This window comes from Alexandromys fortis, unplaced genomic scaffold (genome assembly GCF_014885135.2).
Source record: "Alexandromys fortis isolate MF-2015 unplaced genomic scaffold, M_Fortis_MF-2015_v1.1 scaffold_146, whole genome shotgun sequence".
NCBI classification, from domain to species: Eukaryota; Metazoa; Chordata; class Mammalia; order Rodentia; family Cricetidae; genus Alexandromys; species Alexandromys fortis.
Genome location: NW_026068042.1, coordinates 726,562 through 735,610, shown reverse-complemented (window position 1 = coordinate 735,610; position 9,049 = coordinate 726,562). Strand labels below are relative to the sequence as shown.

The 9,049-nt window shown below is 50.5% G+C and overlaps 1 protein-coding gene across 1 annotated transcript in view; it reads right to left on the bottom strand.

Moving 5' to 3' along the window:
• Nucleotides 1-2,290: 2,290 nt before the first annotated feature.
• Nucleotides 2,291-9,049, bottom strand: part of Itgal (integrin subunit alpha L) — a 37,824-nt gene continuing 31,065 nt past the window's right edge. The window contains exons 24-30 of the mRNA XM_050165950.1: nt 8,216-8,291; nt 7,830-7,943; nt 7,565-7,621; nt 7,374-7,472; nt 6,622-6,717; nt 5,955-6,065; nt 2,291-3,695 (exon numbers count right to left, since the gene is read on the bottom strand). Of these exons, the coding sequence (XP_050021907.1) occupies nt 3,528-3,695; nt 5,955-6,065; nt 6,622-6,717; nt 7,374-7,472; nt 7,565-7,621; nt 7,830-7,943; nt 8,216-8,291 (721 nt within the window). The 3' untranslated portion in view covers nt 2,291-3,527. The remainder of the gene's footprint in view (nt 3,696-5,954; nt 6,066-6,621; nt 6,718-7,373; nt 7,473-7,564; nt 7,622-7,829; nt 7,944-8,215; nt 8,292-9,049) is intronic.

Below are 9,049 nucleotides of genomic sequence, written 5' to 3'. Positions count from 1 at the left end.
TCTGTGTCGCCCTGAATGTCCTGGTATGTTTTATGTAGATCAAGCTGGCCTCAAATGCACAGAGATCCACCTACCTCTGCCTCCCAAATGAAAGACTTCATGCCTGGCTTTTAAATATTCAATTCTATTGTTTTATCTTATATTTGGATTTATTTTTTTATAGGACTGGCGTTTGAGTCCAGAGCCTTGCATTTGTCAGGCAAGTGTTGCAACACTGAGCTGTATCGCTAGTTTCAAATATGTACTTTTAAATTATATATTTTTGAGACAGTCTTACTATGTGGTCCTCTTTAACCTGGAACTCCCGATGTAGACCTAGCAGGCCCCAAGCTCTCAAGTTTCCAGCCTCTGTTTCCTGATGAAAATGCTTTTTTATTTTATTTTGTTTTTTTGAGACAGGGCTTTAATCTGTATCCCTGACTAGCCTGGGTTTACCGTGTAGCCCTGGGAACTCATGTCTGTCCTCTTGCCTTTGCTTTCCAGTTCTGGGGTTACAGCTGAGCTCTCTGCCTTGCTTGGAGTCAGGATAGAAAGATAGATAGATAGATAGATAGATAGATAGATAGATAGATAGATAGATAATAGATTTTACTTTTTATGTGAACAAGTATGTTTGCCTACATGTGAGTTTGAATAATAAGAACGTGGCTGGTGCCAGAAGCAGGTGTGGGCTCCTCTGGAACTGGAATTACAGATGGCTGTGAGCCACTGTGTGAGTGCCGAGAATTGAACCCAGGCCCTCTGTAAGCAAGGAATGCTTTTTCCTCAGCCCGACGTTTCTCCCTAATGGTTAATGCAACAAGGGTTCTTAGCCACCGAGCCGCTTCTTCAGCACCTAGAGTTTCATTCTTAGATCCATTGTTCATTTTGTGTGTTTGTATGTGAGAGTGTGTATATGTGTAGGCATGGACACGACAGGGCTGTGTGTGGCTCACTGTGGAAGTCAGAGGACAGCTTGCAGGAGTCTGTTCTCTCCCTCCTCTGTGTGGTCCCAGGAGTTAAGGCAGGTTGTTAGGCTTGGCAGCAGGTGCCTTCAACATGGTTATACCCTGAGCCAAACAGTCTCCATCTTCAGAAGTCCAGCTGAATCCACTTTCAGAAAAGCTTTCCAGCTGAACTTGACTGTTGACACGCCCTCACAGAGGGGCAGGGAGGGCCGGGGGCCCCCACAGAGGGGCGGGGAGGCCCGGGGGCCCTCACAGAGGGGCTGGGCCGGCCGGGGACCTCACCTGAGTGCCCAGCTGTGCCATACCACCTGTTGCATTTGACTGTGCCACAGTTGCACGTGGCCTCAGAGGCTGGACTACATAGACAGGGGCAGTCTGAGACAGGTGACGCTCTGTGTGTAGCCGTGGGAAAGTCAACATCCCTCCTAGGTTTAGACTTTGCTTGCAGCCTTGTTTTTGGAAGGAGCACCCACATTCCTGTAGGTAACCCTCAGCTATTCTCTGGAAGGAAGGCCACTAAACTCATTGGTTCCTAGGGTGACCATTGTGGAACAGTGCCTGAGCATATGTGTTCTTAACAACTGAGCCATCTCTCCAGCCTCTTTACTCCCACATCCTAAAAAACTGCCAATTGCTTAGCCTCTTCTTCCATTTAGTCTCTTTCTTATGCTTCCGTTTGGAATTAACCACAATGTTAGCTGCAGGTCAGGGTTAGCCGCCTAAGGGTCATGATGGCAAAGGCGGAGAGGGATGTCGAGACCTGAATGGAGAAGACCTCTGTGAAGGCTCGTGTATTTGAAGACTTGGTCCCCAGTTGGTGATGTTGTTTAGGAAGAATATGGGACCTTCAGGAGGCGGAGTCTCATTGGAGGAAGTGGATCAAGGGTGGGTTCTGAGTTTTTATATCCTTCTTCACATCCTGCTTGCTCTCTGATTCCAAACTGCCCGGGCAGTGGGTCAACACTCAAGCTCCTGGCTCCTGCCTCCTGCCTCCTCTGCCACAGTCGCTCATAGCCCTTCTGGAAGTGCAAGGCAAAATAAACCTTTTCCCTGGAAGCTGCTTTTGTTAGGGTGCATTATTGCAGCAGCTGCTGCAGAAAATTAAGCAGAGAGAGCAAAACCTAATACAGGAGAAAAGAGGCAGGGCTGATGATTGTGGTTCTACTTGGTAAAAATGTAGAGGAATATATTCCTTTCTATGAGCTAGGCTGGAATGCTGAGCCAGGCCCCGCACGGGACCATCAGAACTGGATGTAATCCCATATGTATGTAATTTCACACATGATGCAGGCATGCTGTGTTCCTTCCTTTTCTGTTGCCGTGACAGACTATCACACTCAGGGCAACTTACAGAAGAAAGTTTATTGGGCTCATGGTTCCAGAGGGTAAGAGTCTATCACAGCGGGAAGACACAGCAGCCAGCGGCTGGCAAGACAGAAGGAAACAAGAGGGCACATGAGCTGTAAGCACAAAGCAGAGTGGGAACTGCAGGCGGGGTAAGGCTCTTCTTTAAGCAAGGCTGCGCCTCCCCACAACCTCCCAGACAGTCCCTCCAGCAGGGGACCAAGTGTCCAGATGCCCTGTGAGGCATCTCTCATTCAAACCACCGTGCATGTGCTTTGTGCAGGGGGCTCCTTGAGCTCCTTCTGTGTGGGAGCTGGGGACTGAGCAGGGTGTGGAGGAGTCTGGAAAGCAGAGGCTTCAAGGATGCAATGTCCGGGGCTCATCCATCCTGTTTCTCTCTTACCACAGCCTTCATCACCAATTTCATGAAACTGTATCAAGCACCTCCTACATCCCTACCCTGTGATGTCACCAGAGATCCCAAGGTGAACAGGATAGATATGGATGCACTAACTTCAAGGAGCTCACTGGGAGGCAGGAATTAAATCATCAAAGAGAGGACGAACACAGCCTGGGAGACAAGAGACAAGTGCAGGCTGGTGCAATGCTCACTCACAGTGTGGAACCTCCCTTGCCAGGACAGGAGGAGGCAGGGATGGTCCAGGCAGAAGAGGACACAGGAAAGGCTGCAGTGGCTGCAGACGGGGAGAGAGCAGCAGGAAAGAGTGGGAAACAGGCAGGTTAGCTCCAGCAGAGGCTGGGAGGACCACTGGGCCTGCTTTTGCAATGTCTTCTAAGGCTCATCAAGAATTTTGTCTTGGACTCAAGAAGAAGGCACCTGCAGTAGCAATGCAATGGCACAGGTGGATTTGCAGTCTGTCAGCAGAGCCCAGGCTAGACCCTAGGCAGGAGAGATCGTGCGGCAGATCCAGAAGGCTGGGACATCCGAGGGCAGTTGGGAGGGCTGGAGTGTAACGGGATCCTGAGATGACAGTGTCTCCAAGTTTAGACCAAAGATTCTCTCTGGGGGCTGGTAAGGCAGGCTAGCAAAGACAGGGCTTCGCCTCTGCGCCCCCTCCCCCCCCCGCCTCCCTCTGCAGAGTCTTATCACAACAGGGAAACTTAGGGCTAGGAACAGCCATGACATGCCAAAGATAGTGTACACAGTGTCACGTGGCTTAAGCTGATCAGTGTCCGTGCTCTCAAGTCTAGTCCTGGGCTGTTGGAGTATTGGACCTAGGCCTCAGTGTCCTTGTCCCCCTCATGGAGGGGCTCTAAGCAGCCTGGATCTTTGGTCTGTTCTCCAGATGCTGCCAGAGGGTCCGCGTCTTCGCCAGGGCTTCCGTTCTGGACACTTCCATCGGCCTCCATCTTCTCCTTGAGGTTCCGTTTGAAGAACCCAACCTGTCAGAAACATACAGAGTGGGCCAATGTCCAGAGAGCAGCAGCCCCTGCAAGACGTGAAGACGCCCTATGCCACCAAATAAGATACATTGCAGCCACATGGCAGCTGCTTTGAGGACAGGGGTATCTGCATGCTTGCTGTTCGGAAATCGGCCGCACAAGCCGGTCGACTTGAGTCTGGTCCCCAGAGCCGCAGTGGAAGGAGAGAGCACACACCTGAAAGTTGTCCGCTGACCTCTACCTGGGCACTATGACATCTTTCCCCTGCCACTTCCACCATGGTGTGGTAGGTCCTTCTGTATATGGGTTGCTTTTATTGGTTAGTGAATAAAGCTGTTTCAGTGGGTGGCTTAGCAGAATTGAACTAGATGGAAAAACTGAACTGAATGCTGGGAGAAAGAAGGCGGAGTCAAAGAGAAGCCATGTAGCTACTGCAGGAGACAGACACCTGGAACCTTGTTGGTAAACCATGAGCCTTGTGGTAAAATATAAAATAATGGAAATGGGTTAATTTAAGATATAAGAGTTAGCCAGAAATATGCTTAAGGTATTGGCTAAACAGTATGGCAATTAATACAGTTTCTGTGTGGTTATTTCGGGTCTGGGCAGCTGGGAAATGAATGAGCGGCCTCTATCAATACTACCAATTGTAGGAAATTTTTAAAAAATTTTAGATCCTTTTTTATTTATTATTATTTTGTGTTTATGAGTGTTTTGTATGCATGGTGTGTGAGGAGGTGGTGAGCCTCCATGTGAGCGCTGGGAATTGAATTTGGGTCCTTTGCAAAAACAACAAGTTCTCTTAACCACTGAGTCAGTTCTCCAGCCCACAAATAAAAGCCATTTTGGTTAGGCATGGTGGTACATGCTAGCACTCTGGAGTCATACATCAGAAGTTCTAGGCAGTCAGAGCTACATGGTGAGACCTTGTTCCCTCCATCACCCACAGAAAATAATAAAATTAAAGAAATAGATAGTTTTTTAAATCTCCTAACTACTTTAAAAAGCTTTAAGTTTGGTAATTTATTCTTTAGACTCATTAGATACACCATGCCATGTATCAGCCAGGCTTGGTGGCCCAAGATCACAGCCCCAAAATTCAGGAGGAAAGACAGGAGGATCTTGAGTTTTAGCCATACTGGGCTACATACTGATGCTCTCTGTGGGGCCAGAGATGGTGGTGCATGCCTTTAATCCCAGTGCCTTCGAGGCAGAAGCAGGTGAATCTCAGTGAGTTCAAGGCCAGCCTGGTCTACAAAGCCAGTTCCAGGACAGCCAGAGCTGCTACACAGAGAAACTTCATCTTGGAAAACAAAACAAAACAAACAAAAAAGTTCCCTGTGGGCTAAGCTGTAGCTTGATTGACAGAGCACTTGCTAGGAAGCAAGCCCAGCAGGCTGTGTGGCTCTACCACATTTTTGCCTCTCTTCCTTATCTTTTTTTTAAAAATTGTATGTACATTGGTGTTTTGCTTGCATGTATGTCTGTGTGAGGATGTTGGATCCCGTGGAACTTACAGACAGTTGTGAACTACCATGTAGGTGCTGTGAATTGAACCCGGGACCTCTGGAAGAGCAACACATACTCTTAACCTCTGAGCCATCTTTCCAGCCCCTCTCCCTTAACTTTTGAGACAGTGTCTCCATAGGCGCCTTGTGCTGACCTTGTTGAGCTTGCAGAGTCTACCTCTGACCCCCAAGAGCCGGGACTGCAGTGTGGCTGTTGCATCAGGCTTCTTTTCTGAAACTCTGGAGCTTTTCCAAGGGAATACCTGTCCTCTGGCCCTCTCTCTTCCTAACTTTTACTTCTTGTCCAAATTTCAGCTCAAATGCTGCCTCTTCTAGGTGACCCCCCCCCCAGGTCCTCCAGCCAGAGTCAGGCACCTCCATTACATGTTCCAGAATACACAGGCCCTGGTATAGACTTCATTGTGCTCACTCCTGTCTGTGTTCCGACTGTGAACTCATGAGTGGGGGCCATATTTATATCTCAACAGGAGCTGGTACCAGAAGGTTCTCAGTATATGCATACCTCCTTTCTCTTCTCCCCTCACCCTAGTCCTGACTGGTCTGCATTGAACTGAGTGATGGTTCACTTGTTCTTTGAGTCTTACAGGCCTGTCTGTAGAAGGATGGGGTGAGCTGAGGCTTATACTCCCTGGTCCAGTATGCTCCTCCCTGGTACCTGCCAGCACCCTCCCCACCCCCACCCCCCTTGCCTTAGCTGTCTTGGCAATGCTTAACCATTAAAAGTTCCTACCTTGTAGAGCGCTAGGAAAATCAGCGAGAGTAGCACCAGCCCCCCAATACTGCTGAGCACATACAGGTGCGTCATCTCCTTCTCGTAGACCACGTCAACCTTCATGAGGACCTGGAGACGAGAGCTAGATGGGGGGAAGAGCCCCCCCCCCCAAACGCCCCTGTGTACCTGGTCCACCCCCAGTCTTATCTCTTATGCGTGGGTTGCATCAAAGCGTTGGGCTCTGGCCACAGAGCCTTTTCCCTAAATGTGTCACCCATTGCCCTCACCTTAACTTGTACTGCTGGCTGCCCTGAGACTTATATGGTTTGCCATGGTTTGCCAGGGGGAAGCACCTCAGCTGGGCACTCAGAGCCCAGAAGAACCTGCTTTCTGGGTTTAAATCCATCTTTCTGGCCACACTGAATCGCCTGATCCCCTAACCCTGGGCCGCTGTGCTCACGACTGAGCTGGTGGCCCCCTTGCTAAGGCACTATTGCGCTGATCTTTAGCAGAGGCCCGCATCCATGACATCTCAGACAAGTGACCCTGCGTTTGGTCTGCTTCCTCCCACCTCACAAGGATTTGGGTTAGAGGAGCCTCTGACTGGGGTCAGAGCTTCCCTTCTCCCACATGACCCCCTCCTGTGAGCTCTGCATGGGTTCTCTCAGGCTTCTGAGGTCTGTACCTGAGCCGTGGAGGATTTGTTGCCATACAGATGGAAATGCTTGCTGCTGTTGAAGGAGATGGAGACCGAGCTGCAGAGGTTGAGTGTGGAGGAGGCCTGTGGAGCGGGACAAGTGTCTGTCAGGACAGGCTCGAGACGCCAGACCTGTGCTCGCTTACACAGGGAAGGAGAGGAGCCAATTCCCTGCCTTATTTCTCTACTGTGATGGGCTAACATGTCACTCACTCCTTAGCATCAAAGGGGAGCCTCCTAGAAAGAACATGTAACTACCCTCGGCGACTGTGGTACATGGCCCTCATCCCAGTACTTGGGAGGCTAATGTTGGAAGATCATAAGTTTTAGGCTAGTCTGGCTACACTGTGAGACTCTAACTCAAAGGCAAACAAAGCTGGGGGTGCATGTGCTTCCCTTAAATCCCAGCACTCAGAAGCAGAGGGGGGTCCCTCTCTGTGAGTTCAAGGCCAGCCTGATCTACAGAGAGACTTCCAGGGTAACATAGAAATCGTGTCTCAAAACACCAAAACCAAAGAAAACCAAAACCAAAATAAAAATAAACAGGCCTCCCCGACAAAAACAACCCTGTAAATGTCAAACAAATCCAGGTGGTTTGTTGTTCGTTTGCAGCTGTGCAAGCCTGGGTGTTATTTAAGAAGAGACCAAAGGAGGGAGCCCATGCAGAAAGACCATCCCCATCACTCCTCGGGCAAATGAATCCTCAGTACTCCTCCCTGCCAACAACAAGCAGGCACTACCTTGATCTCCTCCGAGAGTTCCACTGTCCCGGTCACTTGGATGAGGGTCTCCCGCCTGAAGACAAGTGGGCAGCGGAACAAAATTCCAGGCAGACAAGACTGTTGCGGTCAAGAACAGCAGTCAGAGAGGCCCACCATCCCCAGCTTACCGCCCACCTCCAGCCTGGTTCCTCAGCTCACAACACACATACATCAGCTTCATTGGATGGCCTCTTCAGGTCCTCACGGTGGCAAGTGACAGGAGGCTCCTAGGAATTGGAGATGGGGTCTGCAGTAGGTCTGAGGCTTCTTCCTCTCCCACAGAACTCAGGCAGATAACCTTTTTCTAGTTCAGACACCACTGAGTCCGTGGAACTGGGTCCACCCGTGCACATTCCCTTCCCACTTCTAGCAGTTCAGTGTAGTTGTTCCCCGCCACGGACCAGCTCACTCTGCCCTCTTCTGAGCGGTACTCACCATCTGTACAGTCCACCTGTGTGTGATGGGGTTCTCACTGTGAGGCTGTGGCACCCCAACCAAGGCCTCCAGTGTGGGCATGTTGTGGTCATAGGCCGAAGGCTGAATCCTCACCTGGGAAAGAGTAGAGACTGAAAAGCTGGAATAGCAACTACCCTGACTACCGCCCAGCCTGCGATCCAAGGCACTACATGGGTGAGCTCTAGGCCCTGTTATCTTCTAGGTGGTACATAAAGATGGACCACACACGGCCTTGTCCTGGTGCAGGCACCAGGCACGCAAGCGGTGCACAGACGTACATGCAGGCAAATTACCCCCACACGTGAAAACATAGAAATAATAAAAGAAACTGTGGCTTCAAGGACCTTTCCCATGGAAGTTCGTACCTGGTAGATGTGCTGGACTTGTTGGGTCTTAGGACCTTTGGGGGTGAAGCTGGTGTACAGTGTGGAGTTCTCCTGGCTGGGGGAGAGGTGCACAGAGATGAGAAGTGGAAGAAAGCAGTCCAGACCCCAGAAGCCTCTGAGCCTCCCACACCATGCCGGGGACTTCACAGGCCAGCAGAGAGACGGGACTGAAGCTTTGGGATTAAGGTCATTCCTTGAGAGTCACATCCTCACTACCACATGCCAGCTTCATTAGGGTCTCAGCTTAGCTCTTTGTCTAGGTAACCATTTCTCCCGTGTATCCTCTGCACGTGCAAGCCCTCTGACTCGCGCGATTTCACCCCGCCTGCAGCTCACCTGCTCACGCCAACAGCCTTCTTGCTGCTGTCTCGCACACGCTGCCGGTGGTGGAGGCTACCACTTGCTTTCCCTCTCTGAGCCCTGCCTCCTGCCTTTGCCTAGGCTCTGTTCTCTGTCTCCTTCCCGGCCCTCATCCTGGAAGGTCAAGGCCAACTTTCTCTAGAACCTTCCCTCTCTCCAGCACCTACCCCCATCTTTCACATCAACACTACCCTGCTTAACACTTATGTTCAGAAGCATTGGAAACTTGAGCTCAGACACAGACTCTGTCCTCATCACATAGAGCCAACTTCAAAAGCCACTGTACGAGAGCCTTGAGTCTGCTACTCACTTATGAGTCTGCTCTCACTAGATGCTAAAGGGCTGGAGGGCAAAGGTCACTCTGGAACTGCTCCTACAATCTCTTCCAGCACTACAATCCCAGGAGGGAGGAAATCCAGCACAACTGGACACAGCCAAGTGCTTAGGGATCAA